Source organism: Lissotriton helveticus, chromosome 2_1, assembly GCF_964261635.1.
Source record: "Lissotriton helveticus chromosome 2_1, aLisHel1.1, whole genome shotgun sequence".
In the NCBI taxonomy this organism is placed as follows: domain Eukaryota; kingdom Metazoa; phylum Chordata; class Amphibia; order Caudata; family Salamandridae; genus Lissotriton; species Lissotriton helveticus.
The window spans coordinates 1,315,513,547-1,315,540,664 of record NC_136059.1 but is presented as its reverse complement, the minus strand read 5'-3'; the positions used below and the strand labels follow the sequence as shown (position 1 = coordinate 1,315,540,664).

The following is a 27,118-nucleotide window of genomic DNA, read 5'->3' as shown; positions in this document are numbered from 1 at the left end:
GAGCTGTGTATGAAGGATCTGTTCCTTATCGTGGGTGTCCGTCACTCTCTTATCCAACTCTTGCGTCTGAATATCCGTCTCCAACAGTCGAGCCCCAATGGAGTCCATCCATGTCATGCTGAGGAGCCGTCATCTTCTCTGATAGGTCAGCCTTCAGTTGTTCCAGAGAGGCCTGAAGGTTGCCTTTTAGCTCCGTGCGCAGCTCCATTTTTAATTCTTTCAGGGACGCCAACAGGTCTTCCTTGGTCAATGCCATGCTGGCTCTGGTGTTTCCCTGTTCAGGCACTTGTTTCTTCTCTGTGGGAGTAAAGAGTTGGGAATCTTTGGTTGTGGCCTTTTTTGGTGGCATAGATGCACTTTCCAGCCTCTGCGGAGAGTTCCTTGTCCCCGCTGCTTACTTGGGATTCTGTGTCCGGCGTCTGGGTCTTGTAACGCTTCCTCATTGGAAACCCTGTTGTGCACCTTTTGGGCTTCTCCGGCGTGGGAGGGATATAGCTCCATGTGTCAGATGTCCCGGTGGCGGCCATCTTAGGGTCAGGCACTGGGCAAAGCTCTAGATTCTCCTGGCGTCTGGTCTTCACTTTGCTTCTCTGTGGTCCAAGGGGCCACCCTCTTGTGACCTCCCTCTTATATGATGCCTCCCAGACCACCGTGACTGAGGTTTGCTCGGTTTGACGCTGCAGCCGCCATTTTGCCTACAGCTGCATCTCACTGGTCTTGGAGAGCACAGGTAAGTGCACCTCTGCTGATGCGACGCGTACTCACCCCCTCCGGTGCTCTCCAGTGCCCCACCATCTGCGGCAGTGAAGAGCCCTGAGGTACTCGACTCCTGGTCCCATCCGCGGCCAAACTGCAGTGTGTGCCGGTAAGTCCTTCTGCTGGCAGCCTCTTTACTGCCCTTTGCCCCTCCATGCTGCCTCTGCTCCATTCTAGGCATCGCCCTGCCCGTCTTGTCCGTCGGAGCTCAGTCGCAGCGGCCTCACAGGTTCGGCGCCATTTTGGTGATTCTGACCGACAATTCCAGCGATAGCTCCTGTTTCCTTGTGGGCAAGCCACTTACATCAAGAACCTACGGTTCCCCACCTTGCCTGGTACCGACTCCTGAGTTTGTCAGCTATGTTGGGGCTCAACAAGAGCTCCTGACAGTAGGCTGTTGGTGGAGCTGGCTTGGATCATGTCCGTCCAGCCATCTTGCTTTGCCCACTCTCCCCCCTGCACTTTTAACCTACCTACTACTGTAGTTGTCACTTCCCTCACTGTCATTACAATAAAAGTCACCTTCCCAACATAACTTGACACACACAGGGATAAAAGTGCTCCCCTAACTTTAGGTTTGTAGCCCAAATTGGTTATCACACCTTTTCAATGAGAGGAGGTGCCGTATGATAAAGCATGCCACCTCGGGGTGGGTGAGGATTTTTGTCCTAAAAAGGAACACTCCTCCCACTACTGAGTAGACAAGATTTTAGTCTCACACCTAGAGTACTTTTGTTGTGGGTTTTGGCCGGCTTCATATTGTGTTTCATGATGGCCTACTTCTATTGGATCCTCACTGAGGCACATCTGGCAACTACAGTTTGTTGTACCACAGACTCAAAATGCTTCACCTTTCCTTCCCGAGATTATACTCTATAATAATTGTTGACCCACTTCTCATACTTCAATTAGCTGGAATGCCCTTAACATGCCAGATTTAGTTAGACATGTTCAGATGGAACTAGGCCTATTAAGGCTTCAAGGGGCTTGGCCTTATGGACTTTCTAATAAAACAATAGAAGGGTACTTGTTCAAACCATATACTGCTGTAAATAAATTGGATAGATAAGTCGATCCGTCTTGGCCCAATGGAGAAATCAACTTGTAGTTTATATTTTTTAGGAGGAAAATATATAAAGTACACAAAACCAACGCACGATCAACAAGCTTGAAGAAAAGACACCGCAACTCTGTAGATTCTAATTTATTAAAGGAACAAGAACGATAACCCAAATCACTATTTGAGGCAGAGCTTCTATACAGAGCATCTTCACACCTCATATGAAGCTAGAAAGATGAATCACACACTACAAAAAAAGGAACACCAGAGGCAGCTTGTGAGAAAGTGAGTTCCTGTTGCAGTACCCCCCACTTTTTGCCTGATACCTGATGCACTTTTCCTAGGTGTGCCCTGGGTCCCTGCCAATCAGGTACCCAGGGCCTGTGTTTCTTCCCTAAAAATGATACTAAAGCCTAAACCCAATTGGCATCTCTGGCCACATATCAGCCCCTAGTAAATGGTACCCTAGGTACCCAGGGCATTGTGACCAGAGGAGACCCCTAAGGGCGGCAGCACTTATTGTGCCACCCTTAGGGGCCCTGTACCTTGACACCCACACCCAGTGTCTAGGTGCAGAACTAAACAATGAGTCGACATGGCACACATCCCTGTGTGCCATGCCCACAAACCCACTGCCCTGGCATACATCAGCCACCCCTCTAGTTCGGTGCCCTATGCCAGTGGTGTGGGCACGGGTGCATGAGCCCTGTGTCCCTACAGTACCCAGGGCCATTCCTGGGCATTGTAAGTACAGTGATGGGCCTGCAACAATGCACATCCTGGACGAGGTGCTATGTCTCCTCCCCCAGGATGGACAGGGGGAAGCTTCAAAGGCATGCCGCCTCCGAGAGCTTCTCCAGACCATTTGCTGTACCCAGCAACTGGCCCCCACCCGTTCTACCCCCACTCTGGAGGGAAGACTGGCGTGAAAAACTACGGCAGGAAGGGGGGTATGCCAACCTTTGCCAACTCCACCCCTCAGGTGGAGGAGACGAGGTGAAGCACGACCCCGGGCTCCGGCCATCTTGTAGTTGGGGAGCCCTGCCCATTCCCAGCTAGGCTCCTGCCCCTCCCACCGGAGAGGAGCAGGCTAGGGGGTGTCCTCACCCCAGGACAGGGACCCATTAGTCCCTGCCCTTGCCCTACCTGTAACGCCCCAACATTTAGTATTAAGGGGCTCCCTGAACCTTCCTTCCTCAGATCCAGATACCGAAACAAGAAAGAAGAACAAGAAACAGAAAGACCTGCCGTGCAGCTGCTAAGAAGAGGAAGACACCAACTGATTTGGCCCCAGCCCTACCGGCCTGTCGACCCTCGAACCTGCTAAACCCTGGCATCTCCAGTGGTCAGCAACCTCAAAAACCCCGGGGGACCTGACTGCCTTGTGACTCTGACTACCTGGGTCTCCCACGAGCAGTGGTACTGCTCAAAGCAAGTAACAAGCCCTGGCATCAGCCCGGAACCGCGAACCCTGCACACTCTGCACCCGCCAAGCCTGGCCTGTGCTGGAGTGAACCAAGGCCCAGAGGACATCCCCCCCGGCGATTCTGACTCGGAATCCAGTGCCCAAGGACCCTCCTCGACGACCCCGACGACGCCTGCAGCCTCAGGACAAAGGACCCCTCCGACCGCGACCAGCAGGGGGGTAAGATTTGCCAACCTCATAAGACACCCCTGCACCCGGCGCCCCACAGCCCCCTGTGCCCAACTCCTGGGTGCCTACCTATCCTCGAAGATCCCAACTTACCCCTCGAAGTTTTGGTCACACCTGAAGATCCGCCGCCCCGAGCCTGCAGCCTTTGCTCGCTTTTCAGGATCCTTATTGGATAACATTGAGCGCCCGACGGCTCAAAAGCACCCTGCACCCAGCCGCCCGAGTGCCCCTGGCAGTGCAACCTGTACCCTATTCTACTTCCCCATTTGCCCTGAGCAAGTGACCAGGAGCCCAGCTCCCACAGCCGCGTGGCCTGCTAGCCAGCAGCCACCAACCGAAGGCCCCCTGCCTCTCATTGGATAACATTGGGCTTAACTACCTCTGCACCCAGCCGAACCCTGTGCCGCTGAGGGTGTACTAACTGTACCTACCTGACCCTGGGGGACCCCTGAGTCTAAGCCCAGAACCTTAACTTCACCAGTCGAGTACTCACCTGAAAACCGATGACTCACTTTCCTGCCATTGGATAACATTGACTGGTTTGACTCGAAAAATCTTCTAAGTGTGACGTTTTGAAACTTTAAAATATTCATCTAAAATCAGCCGAATAACTAATTTCGAATTACTCCCCTGTGATCAGGAGAGAAGCCAGTACTGTACCTTGTAGCCCAGTACTGGACCGCAAAAGTAATCACAACCGTGTTTGCTAGTAATCTAAATTTCTGCCATAGGAAACCATTGTCTGCTTTTCTGTGAAATTTCTTGTGTGAAGTTTTGAAATGTTAAAATATTCACCTAAAATCAGCCGAATATCGAAATCCGAAGTACTCACCTGTAATCAGGAGAGAAACCAGTACTGTACCTTGTAGCCCAGTACTGAACCACAAAAGTAATCACAACCGTGTCTGCTAGTAATCTAAATTTCTGCCATAGGAAACAATTGACTGTTTTTCTATGAAATTTCTTTTAAGTGTGAAGTTTTGAAAACTGAAAATATTCATATAAAATCAGCCGAATTCCAAATTCCGAAATACTCACCTGTGATCAGGAGAGAAGTCAGTACTGTACCTTTCAGCCCAATACTGAACCGTAAAAGTAATCCGTACCGGGTTTACCAGTAATCTGTATTTTCTCCATAGGAACCCATTGTCTGCTTTTCTATGAAATTTCTTCTAAGTGTCTACTTTTGAAAACTTGAAATATTCTTTAAAAATAATACCAAATACTAAAGCGCAATTACCTACCTGTTTTAAGTTAAGACCCCAAAGTTGGCCACAGGAGACCAGTGCTGGATTACAAAAGTAACGTGATCGTACTTTACCTGCAACCTGAATTTTCTCCCATTGAATAACATTGTCAGATTTACATTGAAAAGTTTTTAAGTGTGAACTTTTAAAACCGCTTTATATCATGAAAATTCACTACAGTAACTAAAACGTTTTTGCTAATCTGGTTTCAGCTTAGACCCCAGGACTGAATCTAGGATCTGGTCCTGGGACTACTAAAGTAATCTGTATAGTAATCAACTGTACTTACATGTGGAAAACTCATTGAGCTCAATGCTATAGTGTGTTTTAGGACTGTGTTGCTTACTGTCAATACTGTATTAATTGTGTGCACAAACTTTATTGCTCCCTTACAAAGTAATTACATGAGAGTACTCATAAAGAGAAAAGTATATTTTTTATAACTGTTGGTTCTAAAAATAAAACAACTATATCTGTGGATATAAAAACAATTGGCCTGGAGTTCAGTCCTTGAGTGTGTGAAACCTTTTTCTGACTCAGTGTGTACAACAAATGCTTTACACTGTCCTCTGGTACTGCCTTACTGCTCGACTAAGCTACCACTTTGGAGAATAAGGTCAGTTCTGACTTTTACCTCTGTTATACCTCTGGGGTTGGTGGACTTTATACACACTGTACTTCATTCTAGTCCAGTATATATAGAGCCACTTTCTCACACAGCTGAAGAATGTGTTCAGTAAACCCTTGAGATTTACAGAGCCACTTGATATTCACTACATCAGTTCAACCAGTGAAGGTCTACACATACCTGTCCAGATGAAAGCCTTATAAGCTGTCCCCAGGGTCAAAATACACCACCAGACAAATAAATATAGGGGGACTGTCTATTGTATAGGCTCCTTAAAAGCACACAGACTGAACCAAAAATGGTGGCTTAAAAACATCCTATACAATGCCCATAAGGTCCACTGCTTGGGCTCTATATAGCACAGACATGCTTATCCAAGCCCCAGACATACGCATAAAGTCTCATAGGGCAGTTTATTGTCTCGTGTATTAGGTGCCCAAATTGTCTATATTTCATTGTATCAAAAAATCAAATCCTTCTATCTTTTAAATTTCACACAACTTTCCCTAGTGCCTCAGTGTCTCACGTGTGTTTTAATGACAGTGAAGGAGTCACTGTACCATATGCTACATTAAGATATTTAATGCTGCAAATGTTTGTGTAAGTTATCAAGAAATATTCTGCACTGTCCCTATTTTGAACCATTTCACATAAATATATTTCAGCAAAAGTTAAGAAGTGCACAGTAGTAGCTTTCATTTAAATAAAACAATGTAATGTTCCCCTATTCAATTCATGAACCCCAACGTATGGTGTGGGGGAACATCCTTCTATTGAGTTACTACAAAGTACTGTTAGTTAGGTGTGGTAGCTTCATGTCTATGCCATGCATTTTCTCCTTAGTTATATGTCCCCTGCTGCTCAGCCAGTGTGAGTGTGGGTAATAGAATGCTGATGTGTGCATGGTTTGAGTGAGTGTCCGTTGGAATGCGTTGGCAGAGCAGCAAGGATGCTGCTCCTGGTGGGGCCTTCCTGCTTCCCCGCTGCCATCTTTACCTGTAACCTGAGACTCTGATCTTGAGAATAAACCTTATTTATTTATTTATTTTTGGCATTTATTAAGCGCGAACAATTGCCCGCAGGCATCTCGGCGCTGTACTGTTTTACCCTCCTATTTGATCAATACAGGTTTTCAGAGGTTGAATAGCCAGGTTTTTACTTTCTTCCTAAAGGACAGTAGATTTGGGCTTGATCTTATTGTCTGTGGAAGCGTGTTCCACAATCTTGGGGCGGCAGCTAGGAAACGTCTGTCTCCCCAATTGACCAATCTAGTCCGTGGCACTACCAGGTCATTATGTCCTGCAGATCGTAACATTCGAGTAGGGATGTACGGGACAAGGTGGTCGCACAGGAATTGAGGGGCTTGATGGTGAAGTGCCTTATAGACGATACATAACGTCTTAAATTTAATTCGGTTCCTAACAGGTAACCAGTGGAGACTTCTCAAGGATTCGGATATAGGTTTGAATTTGAGAATATTGAGGAGAAGTCTGGCTGCTGCATTTTGGATTGTTTGCAATTTCTTAATTGTCTTAACTTGGGCATTTGCAAACAAGCCATTGCAGTAGTCCAGTGCTGATAGGACCATTGCGCTGACCAATGTCTTTCCCACATTGGTGGGGAGAAAAGGAATAATCTTCTTTACCAATCGAAGTTTATAGAAGGCATTGGAGGCAGTTTGATTGGCATGGGCCATGAAATTTAGGTTATCATCAAAGATGACACCCAAGTTTCTCACCTTCGTGACCGGTTCAGGTACAGCTCCGAAGGATGATGGCCACCAGGTAGGGGACCAACTGGGACTGAGGTGGCCGAAGGTGACCACCTCAGTTTTGTCGGAGTTTAATTTCAAGCAGTTTGCTGCCATCCATTTTCCAATGGCCAGCATACCTGTCTTGAAGTTTTCCGCTACTGTTTCCCCATAATTTCTGACGGCCAATATCAGCTGAGTATCGTCCGCATATGAGGTAAGGTTCATCCCGTGCGCTTTGATGGTGTTAGCGAGGTCCGACACATAGATATTAAATAGTGTCGGACTAAGGGATGAACCTTGAGGTACCCCACATGGTAACGATAGTTCAGCAGATTCGTATTGGCCCAGTATGACTGCCTGGGATCTCTCTGCCAGAAATGATGCTATTAGATCTTTTGCTAGGCCTTGCACGCCCATCATTTCGACACGGTTGACTAAGATCTTATGGTCAACCGTGTCGAAGGCAGCTGATAGATCTAAGAGCACGAGTAGTGCAGTTCCACCTTGATCTCTGATTAATCGGATGTCGTCAGCTGCCTTAATGAGGGCTGTTTCCGTCCCATGAAACTTGCGGAAGCCGAACTGTGTTTCATCGAGCAGTTGGTATTGCTCGATGAATCCCGCAAGTTGAATGTTCATGGCCTTTTCAATTACTTTAGCAATAAAAGGTAGATTCGCTATAGGCCTATAATTTTTAAGTTCTGCTTTGTCCAGGCCTGCTTTCTTCAGAAGTGGTTTGAGTAGCGTTTTTTTCAATTGGTTAGGAAAGATTCCCGTGCAAAACATAAGATTGATCATTTGAGTAATAGCAGGAATTACAACGTCTATTAATGACCGAAGAGTGTTTAGGGGGCAAGGATCCAAAGCTGATCCGGATTTAATTGTTTTCACAATGTCCAGGACATTGTCATTTGTTACCTCTGCAAAGCAGGAGAAGGTATTACTTGAAGAGGGGCTATTTGTTTTCATAATCTCTTGATCTTCGCCTTGGTTAAATGCTGAAAATATATCATTTACTTTGGTGAAGAAAAATGCTGCTAATGAGTTACAAAACTCTTGTGAGCAGGGAGGATTGAGATCTGGGGCACATCCCGTGAGATGTTTAGTTATTTCGAAAAGCTTTTTATTCGAGTTTTTTGCATTTTCGATTTGCTCTGTATAAAACTTCTTTTTAGTCTCTATAATTCGATGTTTGTATTGAGTTAAGATTTCCTTGTACATTATCTTATCCTCGATTATCCTCGATTATCCTATTTCCTCTATACTACTGCTTACCCTGCATCTTCATTTACCACATTAGGCATCATTCTGTCAATACTAATATGGTGAAACACTGCACGATTCAATTCTTTTGATGCAAAGACAGAAAATTCACACTGTTGCTTCAGCAGAAATTCTTGCATCTTGTGCACACACGTTTAGAAGGAGAGGTGCTGCCTAGGCGTAGGGCAGCAAGTACTCACCGGAGCAGCTGAATTTTGTTGCCGATCTGTGATCCAGATTTCTGGGATAGATTTTTCCATGAACTGGAGCACATCATCCATAACTTGCTGTAGTTCTCTGGCCTGCTTATCATACTCAAAGAGAACAAGCACCTTCAACAGGCAGTGCACTTCACCTGCAAAGTAACAAAGAAGTCACTATCACTTTTAAGATTTAAGTATTGTCTAGTCAATAGTAATGGAAGAAAAAAGTCAGCTCCCTGTAAGTACAGATCTTCAGCACTAGTATTTTCATGGATTCAAATGCTTGTACCTTTCTCTATTGTTGAAGGGCAAGTCTCAGAGCAAACTTCGAATAACAGTTGTAAACGGAAAACATTCCTGTATGGGTGTGGCAGTATCACTTTAATAGCACACTCATCTCATTGGAAAAGACTCAGGGTCGGATTCTCAAACTACAAAATGATATTCACATATTCTATGCAGCGTTTTATGACTCCGCATTCCCTATACTTATGTGTGCGGAGTTCTCGGCCCCAACAGCAGTCTCTGGATGAGGAGAACTACGTGCACATAAGTACAGGAAGTGCGGCATCGTAAAACTCCTCATGTAGTTTGTGAATGCTGAAAATTAGTAAGCTTACTATAAACTTTAAGTGTACCTTTGAGAACAAGGCCCCCAAAATCTAGGCAATGCGCAGAGGGTGCTAATGAAGTAACACTTCACTCCCCCAAGAGGCCATCATACCTCAGAATTTAGCATGAGTGTGAACCGTAAAAAAACTAATTTGTATATGGCTGGATGCAAACCAAGGTGGCGCGGTGTGCAAAATAACTATGGGTTGGAATGCTATCCCAAGGGATTTCCAGTTTTAGACGTCCTCAAGCATTCCTCCCACAATCTTTTGTGTGTTTGATTTATTATCCTAGGAGGCAAAGGTATGCCCAGATGTGGGTCCTCTGTTCACTTTGCCCAAGGAACCAAGCTACACCTGACTGGCAAGCGCCAATCAGGGCAAGCAGGGTATTGCATTATTTGTATCTGGTTCAGGGAGGACCTGGTCTAGCAGTTTGGGCTAAGCTGTTCCTATTGGACCAGGGTGAAGACTGATTTGCGTATGACTTTGACCAAACTGAGTTGGCATGATGGCAAAAGAAGGGTAGGGTGGAATGCTACCACTAGGAGATTGCCAGTGGCTAGACTTATTGCAAGCATTCCTTCCATCACCTTTTGTGTGTTTGATGTAAATGAGAAATGCCATTTTCTGTTGGCTTTGGTCACAATGAGGTCTGATGTGGATTTCCTACAGGCTGCAAAAACTGGCAGCAGTTGTGTGACTGTCAGGGTTTCACTCAGAGCCCCATTTGTTCTTGATTATTGGCACATGTTTGGCTTTCAACAGTGCATCTTGCCAGATCTCTTACTTAAGCAGTTTCTTGCATCATCCCTCCATGCTTAATTACACAGAACACCAAAGTCGTACTGTCTGAATGGAAGGAATTGATGCACCTCTGGCTCTTGATAGGAAGCATTGAAAGTGTGTTGTCTAGTTCTGAGCTTGAGATTGGGAAGTTGTATAATGACTGACAAGGGGCACTTCTCTTGTGTGTTTTCAAATTAGAATCAATGAGATGGCAAAGGAAATCACACCTTTCATTGATTTTGAGGAAGTGCCTTTGAATCTTGGAAGCTTATGTTGCCAGACTTGCAAGAGTATCAGACTACTGGCATGTGGGAAATTATTTAGAAAAGGCTCTCTTAATTTGCCGAATCTTAACGATTATCAAATAAAGAAACAAAACTTTGATTGTTAAGCCAAATATGCACAAATGAACTGTTCCTTCATTACCACACCTAATCAATAGAGGTAAACCTGAGTACATGTTCGAGTTCTTACACACTAATTATATCAGAATATAACAAATATGAGAAACACCAAAAAGTAAACATAAAAGAGCGATCGCAGGAATAGCCTTCAAGTTTGAATATGACAAGAAGTTAACATCCATAAGAAAACATTGCTTCTGAAGGTTAAAAAGTACAAGTTACTTACCTTTGGTCATGTCTTTTCTGGTAGATACTATCTAACCGCAGATTCTTCACCATATGAATTTCCCCACGCTACAGGCTGAATCTAGAAACTTTTGTAGTAATTCCCTCATGAGTCAACAGGTGGTGTCGGGCATCTCGCATCAGATCCATCCTACCCTAGATGTGACGTTGGAGTGCCTATATATGCTCCACCTCCTTGCACAGTTGTCAGTTTCTTTCTGAGCTCTGTTTGTGCTGTCAAACGCAGAGCCTATAGGAATCAGAATAAGCCAGCAGGCGGATATAGAACGGGAGATAATTGAAAGATTGATTCAGTCCATTTCACAGAACAGGGGATTACCGAAGATTAAGCAACTTGTTCTTCTGATAGAGACTTCTGACCATAGATTCCTAACTTTGTGAATAGATTCCAAATCAGTATCTCCCCAGGCAGTGGGTCTGTGGAATTACTCAGAATAGGATATTCTGAAAGACAGATCAGGCAAAATGCCTATCCTGCTGGACCTGGTTCTCCAGACAACAGTGCTTCGGGAACATGTGAAGTGACACCCATGTAGCAGCCTGGCAGATGTCCAAGACTGGCAAACCGCGCACCAGCCTTTGCTATGCTGGAATGAGCATGTAAATCTTCTCGGGGGTGTTTTTTGGCTAGCCCATAGCAGATCTTAATGCATAGCACAATCCTTTGGGAGATGGTTCTCTTTTGCACCAAAGAAGTGGCACAAACAGTTGATCATCCAAACGATAGTCTCTGGTCTGATCAATGGCAAAAGTGAGGGCCTTCTTAGGGTCAAGACAGTGGAGGCGTTCTTCCTTACAGGGATGAAGTAGAGCATAGAAAGCAGGCAAGGTGATGGATTGCCCAATGTGGAAGGATGCAACTTCCCTTAGCAGGAAGACTACCTTTGTCCGGAAGACCGATATGTCCTGAAAGAAATATGTGTATGGGTGCAGGATGAATAATGCCTGGTTTGCTTAATTGCCTTGCTGAGGTAAAGGCAATGAGGAAGACAGTTTTGATGGTCAACAAGTGTAGCGGACAGCTGTGCATCGGTTCAAAGGAAGTGGACATGAGGTAATGAGTACAAAATTATGCTACTATTGCAGTATCACAAAAAGTGTTGAGCGGAACTTGTGGATTAGCCCTTTCAAGAAACATATCTCAACAGGTGATTTGAAAAGTGATGACTGATTTGGCAAATGCAACAAGGCTGAAAGATAACCCCTTAATGTTGCCACCGCAGACTGTGCTCAACTAAAGACAGATAACAAGATGTCAGACAGCTTTTCGTTCAAGGGTTAGAGGTCATGGGGGAACACCAGACAACAAACTTCTTCTAGTGTCCTGCAAACACAATTTTGGTGGATGAACGGAAGGCTGCCAAGATGACACCAACTACCTCGGGACGGAGATCAAAAGCCATCAACTGTTGCCGCTCAATCTCCACAAATGTAGGTGTAAGTTCTCCAGATTCGGATACAGGACCAGGCTTGCTGCTGCGTCAGAAGGTCCTCCTGAAGGTGCAGCCTTATCAGAAGGCAAATGCTTGTAGCAAGAAGTTTAGGGTACTCCTCTCCTCACCCAGTCCGGGGCCACTAGGATAACTTGGGCCTGATCTTTCTTGATTTTATTCAGTACTCTGGGCAGGAGACATAGGGTTGGAAAGGCATACAGGAGTCCAGAGTCCCAGCTGAGATAGATGGCATTACTTTGGCAAATCCTACATGCAAAAGTGTGGACATTGAGCATTCTCTGTGGACACGAATAGATCGAGCCAGGGTTCTCCTTACTGGTGGAAAAGGCACTGTGCCACTTCCAAGTGTAACTGCTATTCGTGATCTGCTAGGCAAAGGGAGCTCAGTTCATCTGCCCTGGCATTTAAAGATCCTGCCAAGTGCTGATTGACCAGGGAAATGCCCTAAGCATTCAGTCACTTCCAGAGACACAGAGATGAGAGAGAGAGAGGTGGAGTGAGGTGTCTGCCACTGGTCAAATTGTGGTTGAGCAGCCACCAATGCAGGTTTTTCAGGTGCTCCTCTGACACATGCATGGACTCTTATAGGTCAACATGGTGCTGAACCCAAAGGTGATCCAGAAAGATCTGGTGGGGTACCAAAACTTCGGTCTAGCGCCATTTCGAGCTTTTGGAATTGTTGAGGTGTTACAGATGGCCTGGTAAAGAGGAGGTGCATCAGGACCAAACGCATAATTGGATCTGAGTGGGGGGAATGACTCCGTGGCCTAGACATACTTGGATGTCAAATGACTCTGAATGGTGGGAGTGGGGGGATGAAAGGGACTTGGTGGCTTCTTATGTTTCCTTTAACTTACCAAAACTCCTGTACTTTAAAGAAACAAGGTCACAAGAGCACCAATGGAAGAAAGAGAACGAGTTCTGCAATGGCAAGTTTGGCTTTGCGGTCACCGATGGCCTTCTTACTCATCTTCGAGCGGCTTTCACACAATGCCCGGAGCTGTGGCACCGGAAACGGACCTTGAGTGTATCTGTTAACAAAATCTGCCGGTTGCAGTATTTGAAAGGTTTGAACCCTGTAAGTTTTTATCGGGGTCAAGTCCCGTGCACACTGGAAAAAAATTAGGGAAAAGAAAAATGTCAATTTGACTGGAATCAATGGATCTCCGGATCCACATCGGAAGGTGTGGAAAGACAGGACCTGATGTCAGCATACAGAGGTGGCGCAGATATAAGGGCCCCAATGTCACATCCATGGTGGAACAGATCAGATGTGTAGCTGCACGAGGCCATCTATCAACATGCAAAGGGATTGTTTAAAAAAAACATCTCTGGATCTAGTCTGGTGCCTGGGGAAATTCACAAGATGACGACTCTGCAGTTAGAGGTCTATCAAAAATATGCAGGATGCCATGAGACCTAAGAGTTATAAAAATAAGTAATCTGGCTGCCCTACAAAGTTTTTGGATTGTTTCAAAATCATCAGATGAGTAGTGAATTGTATGTTCTAGTGGGAAAAACTTACAGATGGATTGATGTCCAGACTGCCACTATGCACTGAGTCCATTATTAAGATGTCAGAGAGGAAGATGTCTTGTTCACAGAGAAGCAGGTTTTGTGTAAACGGCGATCGTAGGAGACAGGTTTGTGTCAGGCAAGTGCTGATCAAAACCTTTAAGTGCCAGGCATCCAAATTATGACACACATAGATCCCGGTCATTGTAAATGGGTTACTAGCATAGTCACAAACTTCATAAACATGTATATTGCTGATGCATGCCCAAAGGGGAAATGTAAAAGAAATCACCCCACCACACATGTCAGATAATATCTAGCTAGTTCAATTATTGGCACACAGAACTAAGCTTGCACGTGTGAAGAGGCCCACCAGTCCTGTGCTTGCAGAGCCAAAAGCATCTCCTGTAACATTACCATTAATATCTGAGTGTGTGACAAGCACTACCATTCCTTTGATTCAAAGCACTGCAATCCTGTTCATTAATCTTTTTCATCAGGATGCGTCAGAATGTGCTCAGTGGGCCAACGGTAAGCCTGGGGCTACTTCACCACAACTGTGGTGATTGTTTTTTTTCCCACTGAGGTCCTGGGATCCAAAACAAAATTGCATTTTTGAGGAAAATATTCACACGGCCACTTGTTCTGTGCCCCGTCTGGTGGTTAAATTGTGTTCCATGCACACTCTTGTCTTCATTTGTTAAAAAATGAGAAGCTACCATGTGCCCAAAGCTGTCTTGCCTTTAGAATGATTTAGGCCTCATCAGTGAGATTCAGCTTTAGACCTGTGGAATAGTGAGCATGGGGCACATGTCAGGGGATTCCCGTCACACCCACTGTGTCTCATTTAGAAAAACAAGTAGTGATGGGTGAAGTTCTTGTATTAATCTCAGCCACTGGTAAATGTTTGGGCCATATTTCAGTCCACTTTTTTATCCACTGCAATCCTTTGGAAGTTATCTGTTCATTGTCAAGCCATAACCACTTTTCATGTGTAAGGAGTCGGTCGTAAAAGGTTTGAGTTACTATAACCTTTATATCAATACTATCCATTTAAAAAAACTGTTTTGGATTGCAAGGTTTTATGTGTAGGCAAGAACTCAGATGATAATTACATTACTGGTACATGTGTTATACGACCAGTGATGTTATGAGCAGTGGAAGGAGGAGTTCTGGTGGTGTATCTCACCATTAATGGTGAATGGGAGTAATATTACAACTTTAGTTTGTAACCATAAAATCACTTTAATTGAATATAATTCATAATATTTTAATTTCTTTTTAATACTACTGCAAAATTAGTGTTCTTAGTATTTAATCATAACCTTATTTAAAAAAAAAACACTGAAACATATCCCTTGTTTAAACAAAATCGTAGTTCACAGCACAGTGGTAATATTTGCAACTTAGAAGATCGCTCTGAACACCTGTAAGAGCTGACATTTGAGACCAGCAGTTTGTTTCTACAACCACTGACTCCTGATATAAGACACTCACTAAGTAGCATGAACAGCACCAGATTGTAAACAGGATTAAAAAACATCAGATCCAGAAATAAATAAGCAGACTAGGAACACGAGCAATGATTACAGGGATATATAGTAGAGATAAAAACTTGGCTTGAGGGATACAGTTGCAATTAATAAAACATCCAAAATATACCCCTTAGTTTGTCAACTGTCTTAATGTTTTCACACAAGGCCTCCAGAAGTGCTACATCTTCCAGTGGGCTTCCTTCCTTTAAGCTGTGCCTCTTGCGTTCTGCCTTTCGACGATTCTTTGAAGACCTCCTAAAATAGATCCATAAAGGGGATTTCATTTCAAATGCTTAGCATCTTTAAAGCACTATATAAGGTAGATAGTTTCAGTTAACAGAATGCTCAAGACTGGGGTTTATGTTGGTAATTTTAAATGATCTGATTGGAAATTAAAGTCTGCCATTGGAGCTCAGAGTGTTTTAAAAAGTACAGTCCTTTACTAATTTGCGAAAACTGTTACACTCAATGAAGAAAGCTGTCAGCATTTCTTCATAACTGGTCCATGTCCCTGTCAACAGGTGCAGGTTGGGAAGACTAAGAGTGATCCACATTAGTAGGAAATAAGTCCAGAACCTATCACAAGAGGCTCAAGACCACTAGAGAAGGTCCGCTCTATGTTAAGACCTTCAATAAATGTCTCTATCTTATAAAACATAGCAAACAACATCTATAGTTAAATAATGTTTCAGATCTTATAGGTCACCATGTCATTATGTATTGGGAGATGGGAGTAACATGCACTCACCTTCAAGAGTTGTAAAACAAATTCAACAATCTTAAATAATAACTTTACTCCATCAAATACAAAAGGTACATACGATGAGATTCTGGAGTTGCTATGTGTGTATTTGCTGCTCGCCTCGCTTGCTGTCATGATGCTGCTGCCAGTTTCTGAGATAAGGTCAGTCTCAGGACATTCCTGTACCTCTTCATCTGTAAAGTAGTATGCGAGAAAGTGAACCAAAAGCCTTGAGAAGTGCTATCACATTTAGTATGCTAGAAGAGCAATAGAAACAATACAAATGTGCATGGGCACATTCAAATATTGTGCGCTGTAAGTACTATTAGTGCAGTGCTGAAAAATAAACAAATTTAACATGCAAGACAAATATGATTAAGGCTTTTGTAGTCCAAATACATGTCCTATGCATTCACTTCAGCATCATTTCAGTTAACAGCATTCAAATTCTGCATGTCAACAAGCAGTACACTTTGTACACCACTCAAATAAGCAATTATTAAAAAAAATACTACAGAACTGTGACACCCCACCTCCCCCTGTTATTACGTATCCATAAGTTCAGTGTATTAATGGCTAGCCATAATAGACTTCTGATGCATGTTATATGATTTTACACAAGTAGCAGTCAAAGAACCATGTTGTGACCATTTATCACCAGTGATCATGCCGAAGCACCAGCAACTCTACGATTGCATCTTGCCAGCAAGTTACTACTTATATTTTCATTCCATATCCATGCTTCGTGGCAGCCGCAAGAGTGAAATAGGGGCTCATCTCTAGATTTTCTATGGATTTATAATTTCAACAACACAATCAGTATGAGGATCTGGAAAGAAAATGAAGTGATACCCAGCAATCCTTGACGTGCTTTCTCTTTCAATTCTCTTACGACCGATAGCCGTGCCTTATGACGAGTGAATGTTGTTTTCTGTGACTCCAAGAAGACCAAGTGATTCCTTTGAGCTGCAAGAGGTAAAATAATAGAATACAATTGTGGCTTACAATAAATCTAATTAACAGGAATAGATCACTTACAAACTGTTGTTACTTCTGTACTTCGTGCTTAGGCTTCCTATATTCAGAATGTGTGGGATTGTACCATTACATGTCAAACACCTGAAAGTGCTCCAAAGCTACATGTGGAGACTTCTTGTCTTTACGTGTCCGAATTCTAAAGCAGGATTCCCTTTTGCCACCTCTAAGTCGGACCTAATGAGCGCCCACATTCACAAGCAAGATGGTCAGAACTGGTTCGGTCTCTACACACACATAAATTCTATGACTCGTACAAGCAAGACCTACCCTGCCCCTTAGTGAGCAGCCTTATAAAGTACAAGACTGTCTGGATATCCTGGGTTCTGGAACACTTTCAGCAAATTACTGCATCTAAAGCTTTTGGGTATATTTAAGATCAACTGGAATGCTTGTTTCTGTAAAGGGAACTGCACCAAAAAGCAAGGTACAAAAGTTAAAAATGAGCAGGAGAACAAAGCATTTACGGTCAGTAATGTTTTTTAATGTCTGGCCTGGAGATAGCATTAGCTGTCTCACTGTGCCATGTTTTTCAAATAATTTATAACAAAATTGCACACATGTATACATACATACATAAAGAGGCTTCTGATTAACCCTTTTCATCGATTTGTCTGTTCAAATGTCATTGATGTTTTGTTTCCACAGCATGGGACAATTTTTCAGCCAACTTCTTGCACTGGCTTGTTTGCACTGTGAGTGACTGCATTTTTCCTGACCACAGGCACATCTGCCTGAAAAAGAGTGCTCTTCAATGCCAGACCTGGGCTGCTGGGAAATTGTTCATTTTTATATATTTGTTATATATATTTGACATTTGTTTTGCATATTGAACATGTCTGCAAAATGAATAAATAAAATAAATACCACTGCATGCTGACCAAGGGCAGACCATACTTGCCAATCCTGGATATATCTATCTATCTATCTATCTATTTATCTATCTATCTATCTGGAAAATGCTACTTACCCAGTATGCATCTGTTCTTGGCATGTAGAGCTGTAGAGTCACATGTTATGCATAGATCGCCATCTGATGTTGGGCCCGGTCGTTTGCACTTTGTTTTGTTCGAAGAAGTCTTTTGAGTTATGAGGTAGGTTACTCCTCCTTTTGGTGATAGTGCGCATGGGCATCGACTCCCTTGTTAGATTGTTTTCCCACAGAGGGGGAGAATGGAGTAAGTAAGAGTAGAATAGAGATGTCCATGTGTAATTATCGAAGTAAGATAGCACTGGAACAGATACAGCTAAACGGGGAGGTGGGTGGGCGCATGTGACTCTACAGCTCTACATGCCAAGAACAGATGTATACTGGGTAAGTAGCATTTTCTGTTCGAGGCATGTGAGCTGTAGATCACATGCTATGCATAGACTATACAGCAGTAATCTCCCACAGTGGTGGCTAACCTGTAGCTGTTGCAGTGGCTTGAAATAGTGTACGTAAAACTGCCTGGCCTACATTAGCTTGTTGTCTGGATAACACATCTACACAATAGTGTTTTGTGAATGTGTGTGGTGTAGACCATGTTGCAGCTTTACAGATGTCATCTATGGGAATATTTCCTAAGAAAGCCAGAGAAGCCCCCAGTTTGCGAGTGGGATGCGCTCTTGGGGAAATGGTAAAGTTCTCTTTGCTTTTGCATAACATATCTGAATACATTTAACTATCCATCGTGCAATACCTGTTTTAGAAATGGGATTGCCTTTGAGTGGTGGAGCAAAAGCAACAAAAAGTTATTTAGTCTTACGAAAAGATTTAGTTTTTTCTATGTAATACATCAATTCTCTTCTAACATCTAAAGTGTGTAGAGCAAGTTCTGCCACAGAATCTGGTTAAGGAAAGAACACAGGCAACTCAACGGATTGGTTGATGTGGAAGGCAGAAACTACTTTAGGGAAGAATTTAGGATTAGTACGAAGAACCACTTTGTTTTGGTGTACTTGTAAAAACGGTTCTTCTATGGTTAGTGCCTGAAGCTCATTCACTCTCCTGAGGGATGCGATAGCAATGAGGAAAGCTACTTTCCAAGTGAGAAACCGTAGTTCACATTTATGTAAAGGCTCGAAGGGTGGATCCATTAGCCTGGTAAGGACAATATGAAGATTCCACACGGAGGCAGGTGGAAGTCTTGGAGGAATAACTCTTTCGAGTCCTTCCATGAAAGCTTTAATAGCGGGTACTCTGAAAAGGGACAGGTATTGTCTATTTTGAAGATAAGCAGCTATTGCAGCGAGATGTAAGCGTATAGACGTGTATGCTAAATTTGAACCATGTAAATGTAGATGATAACAAATGATATTTTGAAAAGAAGCATCAAGTGTATTGAAATGGTTGTCATTACAATTAATAACAAACCGCTTCCATTTTGCTGCATAACAAGCTCTTGTAGTAGGTCTTCTAGCCTCCTTAATAATATTCATACAGTCTGGTAGAAGATTTAGATAACCAAACTCTATGACTTCAGGTGTCAAATCGCAAGATTGAGAGGTTTGGGATCTGGATGTCTTATCTCTCCATGGCGCCGTGTGAGGAGACTGGATGTGAGATGTAGCTTTTAATGAGGAACTACTGATAGTTCTAAGAGGATAGTGAAACAAGGTTGACGAGCCCAAGTGGGAGCTACTAGGGTTAGGGTGAGGGATGTTTGCCTGAGCTTCCAAACCATGAGTGGGAGAGGTGGAAAAGCATAGGCAAAAATCCCTAACCAGTTCATCCATAGAGCATTGCCTTTGAATAATGGGTGTGGATACCTGGAGGCGAAGTTTGGGCATTTTACGTTCTGGTGTGTGGCGAACAGATCTATGTCTGGAAAGCCCCACAGGGCCTTCCTGACCGAGACCTGGTGGAACGACTCCTCGGCGCCCGACATAGCCATAGCCATCCCGGACGGCTACAAGATCACCCGAAGGGATCGCGCAAACGGAACCGGAGGAGGAATAGCCATCGCCCACAAGTCCACCCTCAAGGTCACCACCCACGCAGACAACACCTCAACACCGCCGAACACCTGCACTTCCGGGTCCACCCGGCCCCAACACCACCCTCAGAGGAACACTCATCTACAGACCCCTCTGATCCCGGGCTCAGTTCAGCGACTCCATCGCCAACCTCACCAACACCCACGCACTCGCCTCCACGGACTACATCCTTCTAGGGGACCTAAACTTCCACCTCGAGAACAACAACGACGCCAACTCCGCCACCTTGATCGACAACCTCGCCAACCTCGGCCTGAGACAACTCGTCACCACACCCACCCACGCCGCCGGCCACACACTGGACCCCGTCTTCTCCACAAGCACCCACGTCGCCTTCGACCACACCACCGAACTCCACTGGACCGACCACCGCTGCATCCATTTCACTTTCAAGAAACCAACCACGCACCACCGCACCCAACAGCTGCCTCGCCGCTGCTGGAGCAAAGTCACCGAAGACCAGCAGATCACCACCCTCACCCAGAAGCCACTCACCTACCCCACCAACCCAGACACCGCAGCTCGCAACCTCAGACAGTGGATTGAAGCCTGCGCCAAAACCCTCGCCCCGCTCAAGAAACCCTCCAACAGCCACGCCAGCAAGAGAGCCACCTGGTTCACCGACGAACTCCAGACCTCCAAACGTTCATGCCGGAAACTGGGAAAAATATGGCTCCACAAACGCACACCGGACAACCACTCAGCCCACAAGGAATCCTCCCGCAGACTTCACCACCTCATCAGATTAGCCAAGAGATCCTCCTTCAAAGACCGCTTGGATAACAACGCACACAACAGCAAAGAGCTCTTCAGCATCGTAAAGGAACTCTCCAACCCCAGCGCCAACGACATCCCGCCCTCACAAGAACTGTGCGACTCACTAGCCATCTTCTTTCACCGCAAGATCGCTGACACCCACGACAGCTTCAACACCACGACTGCCCCGACTAAGCCAGACTCCACCTCCCCTGTGAACACCACCAACGCCATCCACCTGACCTCCTGGTCCAACATCAACGACGACAAGACACGCAAGGTCATGAACTCCATCCACTCAGGGTCTCCGTCAGACCCGTGCCCACACCACCTATTCAACAAAGCAGACGCAGCCATCGCACCCCAACTACGGAAGGTCATCAACATCTCCTTCGAAACAGCGACATTCCCGGAAAGCTGGAAGCACGCCGAAATCAACGCCCTCCTCAAGAAGCCCATGGCGGAACCCAAGGACCTCAAGAACTTCCGGCCCATCCCCCTGTTCCCATTCCCGGCAAAGGTCATCGAAAAAATCGTCAACAAGCAATTGGCCCGCCACCTGGAAGACAACAACATCTTGGACCCATCCCAGTCCGGATTCAGACGAAACCACAGCACCGAGACAGCCCTCATCGCCGCCACAGACGACATCAGGCACCAACTAGACAACGGCGAAGCATCAGCCCTCATTCTCCTGGACCTGTCGGCCGCCTTCTACACTGTTTGCCATCGCACTCTAAAGACACGCCTCCTAGAAGCCGGAATCCAAGAGAAGGCCCTTGACTGGACCACGTCCTTCCCCTCCGGCAGAACCCAGAGCGTCCGCCTCCCACCCTTCCAATCCGAAGCCACCAATATCATCTGCGGCGTCCCCCAGGGCTCAGCCCGACACTGTTCAACATCTACAAGACCCCCCTCGCACAAGTGGCCCGCCATCACAACCTCAACATCATCTCCTATGCCGACGACACCCAGCTCATCCTCTCCTTCACCAAGGACCCACACACTGCCAAAACCAACCTCCACGAGGGAATGAAGGCCCTCGCCGACTGGATGAGGAGCAGCCGTCTGAAGCTGAACTCGGACATGTGGGAGGCACTCATCTTCGGACCCACCCCCTCAGCCCTCAGCCTGATCTTCGGACCCACCCCCTCAGCCCTCAGTCTGGGATGACTCCTGGTGGCCGACCACACTGGGAACAGCACCAACACCCACCGACCATGCACGCAACCTAGGATTCATCCTCGACTCCTCCCTCTCCATGTCTAAGCAGGTCAGCTCTGTCTTCTCCTCTTGCTACAACACCCTCCGCATGCTTCGCAGGATCTACAAGTGGATCCCGACCGAAATAAGAAAAACGGTGACACAGGCCCTCGTCAGAAGCAGATCGGACTACGGCAACACACTCTACGCAGGAATCCCAGCCAAACACCTACGACGACTACAACGCATCCAAAACACCTCCACCTGACTGATGATCATCAACGTCCCCCGCCACAGCCACATCACCGCCCACCTGAGAGACCTACACTGGCTCCCAGTCGACAAGAGGATCACCTTCAAGCTCCTCACCCACGCACACAAAGCACTCCACAACGCCGGACCAGCCTACCTGAACAGCAGACTCAGCTTCTACACCCCCACCCGCCAGCTCCGCTCTGCCAGCCTCGCACTCGCCGCTGTCCCCCGCATCCAACAAACGACCTCTGGCAGCAGATCCTTCTCCTACCTCGCCGCCAATACCTGGAACACCTTCCCTACCCACATACGGCATACCCAAGACCTACTCGCCTTCAGAAGACTCCTCAAGACCTGGCTCTTCGAGCAGTAGCGGCACCCCCCCTCCCCTCAGCACCTTGAGACCCTCACAGGTAAGTAGCGTGCTCTACAAGTACTCTGATTGATTGTTTTAGATTACTTAAAGGGAGGCGGACCGTCTCCCGTTGACTGAGAATTTGTTTCTTTCCGAGCATTTGAAACCACCAACGAATCTAGTGGAACCTGACCTCTAATAAAAATTGGGTCTGTAGGAGCCGCCTTGTATTTTTTGAGCACTCTAGGTTTGAGTATCCTAGCTCACTCTGGATCTTTGAACAACTCATCTGCATGCTTTAACATACCCTTGAGCATAGGTAGTGTATGTGTAGTTTTTTAAAAATAATTTTATTGATTTTCAACACACACAACCCATGGCACATTTTAAATGGAAGGCACAATTTGAAATGCATTGCATGATCATTCAGCAGCCTTAGTTGAGACGACATCAGTTTCTTTAGTCCATATCACCTTATATTACATCCCGTTCACCTTACTTATCAAGGTCTTCTCCAATATATACATTTGATGTCATCCCATGGCGCAATAACCCCCCAACGTAAAGCCTCCCGCATGTTCCTGCCCTGCCCTCCCCCTTAACTCCCCCCACCAGTGTGCTCCAACAACATAAACAAGAATAACCAAATGTCTTTCCGTGCTAGGGAATGTAGGTCTCTGATCTCACTTCAGTCATACTCCCAGTTCCGTAGGTATTGCCCCCGCTCCCACTCTCCCGTGGGCTACTCAATCCTATCTACGTGTTTTGTGGTCTGACAGTTTCCTGAGAACCCTCCAGTGAGCCTGCGTCCGAATCCGCCTCCGGGCGCGTCAACAGCCACACCAATGCTTCCCATGCCTGTGCGGTTTCCATCGCTTTGTCGTTATTCACTCTCCTGGCCTGTTGGATCCTAACCATGCTCTTGCTGGATGCCCCTTTCGCAAACTCCCCCCTCCATTGTTCTACACTAGGGCCCTGCCTGGATTTCCACTGCCTTGTCAATTCTCGCTTAGCCAGCAACAACCCTAAATCCATGAACTTGCTCGTAATCTTAGTGCTCTTTGTGTGTGGAAACCAGTGCAGTATACACGCCCCCATGTCGGGTTCTACCTGTCTGTCCGTCACCCCGCCCAGGACCTCCATCACTTCCTCCCAATACGTTCCGAGCTACGGGCAGCTCCACATCATATGCTGGAAATCTGCCGCTCTCGTGTTGCACCTGGGGCAGCATGCCGTCTCTACGTGAAAATATTTAGCTATCCGCTCAGGGGTTAAGTAGGCCCTATGTACAATGTAGAACTGAATGAGCTGAAACCTGGCATTCTGTGTGCCTTTCCATGTCCTTTCTGCTATTTTGGTCCATGCCGTCTCAGGTATATCCTTTCCCAAGTCCACTTCCCATTTTTCACGCAGCTGCATCAGTGGCTGCAGTACCTCCTCCACCATTTGCCTGTAAAGGCATGTCACTGCTTTCACCGTCCCCGCTGCCATTACAACATATTGACACGTCAAGGACGTCTGGGGCTCCAATAGCCCCGTCCCCAGTACTTCTGAATCGCAGCCATCAGGGCTGCATGCAGCAAATAGCCACCTCTAGGTAGGCCATATCTTTCCTGCAGTGCCTGGAAAGGCAGGAGGCCCCCTCCTCATATAAGTTCCCAATCATCTGCAGACCTAAATCCTCCCACTCCGCCAATGTAGACCAGCCCCCCCCCTACGGGAAGGCCGTGCACATGCCCAGGAAATTCTCCGGCGCATACAGGCGTAGAACACCACTCCTACGCTTGTATCCGTTCCAGCTTGCACAGAGTGTTTTCTCCTCACTCGTCAAGGAGTCGAGTCGCAGCCGTTGTCCGAGTACCACAAATGAGAGAATATGCCCTGGCAGCCACCTGTCTTCTGGTCCATCCGGCCCCCTAAATTCCCTAGCTACTGCCTGCGTAAGCCACTGCAGCTGAGCCACCAAATAATACCCTTCAAAGTTCGGGACCGCCCATCCTCCTGCGCCCCTAGGCCTCATCATCTTGGTCAGAGCCACCCGTCGCCTACCATTTCCCCACGGAAAACCCCCTACCATGGGCCGCAGCTCCCTGAATACCGAGCCCGGAATCCCAACCGGCAGCGTCCTGAAGTAATATAAAAGTCTAGGCAGCGCTACCATCTTCAGTAGCGCCACTCTACCCGCAACCGAGAGCGGCAGAGTGCCCCAGAACGCCATACTCCACTTGATCCCTCGCACTGCCCAGTTCACATTGCCCTCCAATAGATCCGCCTGTTCATGGTAGATGTTAGTTCCCAAGTATTGTAGGCAACAAGGCTCCCATCCCAGTCTCCCCAGTCCAGCGGGAGTCGCCATTGCCCTGCACAACGGGAAAAGGCAAGTCTTCTCCCAGTTCACACATAACCCTGACACTTCCCCAAACGTCCGCAACAGCTCCGTCGCCCCCGTATCTACCTCATCAGGGTCAGTCAGAAACATCAGTAGGTCATCCACGTAAAGCGATATATAGTGCACTTCCCCACGGACCTCTATCCCAGCATAATGCTTCCCCGACCTGGCTTGCATCACCAGTGGCTCAATTGCCAACGCAAACAGGAGCGGGGAGACAGCGGGCAGCCCTGTCGCGTCCCTCGTCCCACTGAACAGGGCACTGATACCGTCCCCCCTGTCCGCACCCGGGCCATCGCCGAGTCATACAATATGCGGGTCCACCTCACAAACGTTCCACCCAACTCCACTTTGCGCATTACCTGAAAAAGATACGGCCATTCCAGGCTATCAAATGCCTTCTCTATGTCCACCGATAAGAACAAGGCTTTCAGTGTCGGCTCCTGGCAGTCTTCCAGAATTCGCAATAAGCGCCTTATATTGATAGCCGTGCTGTGTTTAGGGATAAAATCCGATTAGTCCCAGTGCACTAACTGCGTCATGTGTGGGAGTAAGCGTGTCGCCAGGATCCGACTCAGGATTTTGTAGTCCGCCGCCAACATTGAGAGTGGGCGGTAGGCCCTCACATCCGATGCTTCCCTACCCGGCTTCAGGAGGGGAATGATAATAGCCTCCCTAGTGGTCCCAGGCAGCCTCCCCGCTGCGTATGCCTCCTTATAGACTACTTGCAGTCGCGGAGCCAGAGAGTCAGCAGTACTTGGAATAAAACTCAATAGGCAGGCCATCCACCCCTGGTTTCTGGTTGCGGGCCATGTGCTTGATCACTCATCTAATCTCACCCACCGTGATCTCACCGCCCAGTGAATCTCCCTGCTCCTTGCTCAAGCTCGGCATTGCAAACCCTTCCAGATAATCCTCTATATTCTCTGTATCTACGGCCAGCTGAGTGTGGTATAGATCTGCATAATACTCTAGGAACCGCCCATTAATCCCTGTCTGCGTATGTATCAACTCCCCTGTGGCCGCCCTCAAGCCTAAGATCGGTTCACCCCTTGGTAGCGGGTTGGCCAGCCATGCCAACAGAGCGCCCGATTTGTCCCCCTCCGCATGTATGCGTGCTCAATAATTCTTGTAATCGAATGAGCGCAATCTCTCCATCTGCAACTGCTTCCTTGGCTTCTAGCACCTCATCGGACAGCGGATTGTGGTCGGAAATTGTTCTCGATAAGTACTCACTATCTGTCACCTTGGCATGGACATCAGGGGTGCACAATATGGTGTCCAATCGCACATGCATCCTGGACATCTCTCGACGCAGCCACATCTCCGGCCACCTGAGGAACCTGCACTGGCTCCCCGTCAACAAGAGGATTACGTTCAGGCTCCTCACCCACGCACACAAGTCTCTCCACAACCTGGGCCCCAACTACCTCAACAACTGCCTGACCTTCCACACGCCCACCCGCCAGCTACGGTCCGCTAGCCTCGCCCTTGCCGCCGTACCACGCATTCGAAGAGCCACCGCCGGAGGCAGATCCTTCTCCTACCTGGCGGCCAAGACATGGAACTCCCTCCCCATCCACCTCCGGCTGACCCAGGACCACCTCGCCTTCACGAGACAACTCAAGACCTGGCTGATCGAGCAGTAGCGACCCCCTTCCCCCAAGCGCCTTATAATAATAATCCACATTTGTAAAGCGCACAATCACCCGTAAGGGTCTCTAGGCGCTGGGGGCCGTCGGGAAGATTAAGCGAGCTATTGCCCAGAGTCACATGGTGCTGGGCTAACCTGCCGCCGGAGCCGGGGATCGAACCCTGATCCCCAGATTCCAGCGTCAGTCGCCCTGGCCGCGGCGCCACACCTCTCCCACTTGAGACCCTTCCGGGTGAGTAGCGCGCTATACAAGCGTTATGATTGATTGATTGATTGATGCAGGTCGTGGATGCTAGAATAATAAGAGTAGTCCCTCTCCTCCAAGTGCTGTGCCCACCAAGTGTCGATTAGTCCCCAATTGGTTTGCCACCTTCTCCTCACCTTGGAGTTCCGATGTACCGGGGCACCTGAGAGCCTTAGGGTGGGACCTGTCTTTGTCCACATCTACTATGGAGTTAAACCCCCCCGTATAGTCGCCCCGGTCAAGTAGGGTGCCAAGCTCCCCTATAAATTCTCAAAAAAGGACGGCTGGTCAACATTCGGGGCATACACACTGCACAAGGTCACATCCACTCCATTTAGCCTCCCTATCACCGCTACAAACGTCCCCTCTGGGTCAATCAGTTGCTGCG

At 46.8% G+C, this 27,118-nt stretch overlaps 1 protein-coding gene across 1 annotated transcript in view; it reads right to left on the bottom strand.

The window, feature by feature from the left end:
- Positions 1–27,118, bottom strand: part of ELP1 (elongator acetyltransferase complex subunit 1) — an 861,256-nt gene that overhangs the window by 128,215 nt on the left and 705,923 nt on the right. The window contains exons 32-35 of the mRNA XM_078676240.1: positions 16,713–16,826; positions 15,940–16,054; positions 15,246–15,373; positions 8,562–8,716 (exon numbers count right to left, since the gene is read on the bottom strand). Coding sequence (XP_078532366.1) covers positions 8,562–8,716; positions 15,246–15,373; positions 15,940–16,054; positions 16,713–16,826 — 512 coding nt within the window. The remainder of the gene's footprint in view (positions 1–8,561; positions 8,717–15,245; positions 15,374–15,939; positions 16,055–16,712; positions 16,827–27,118) is intronic.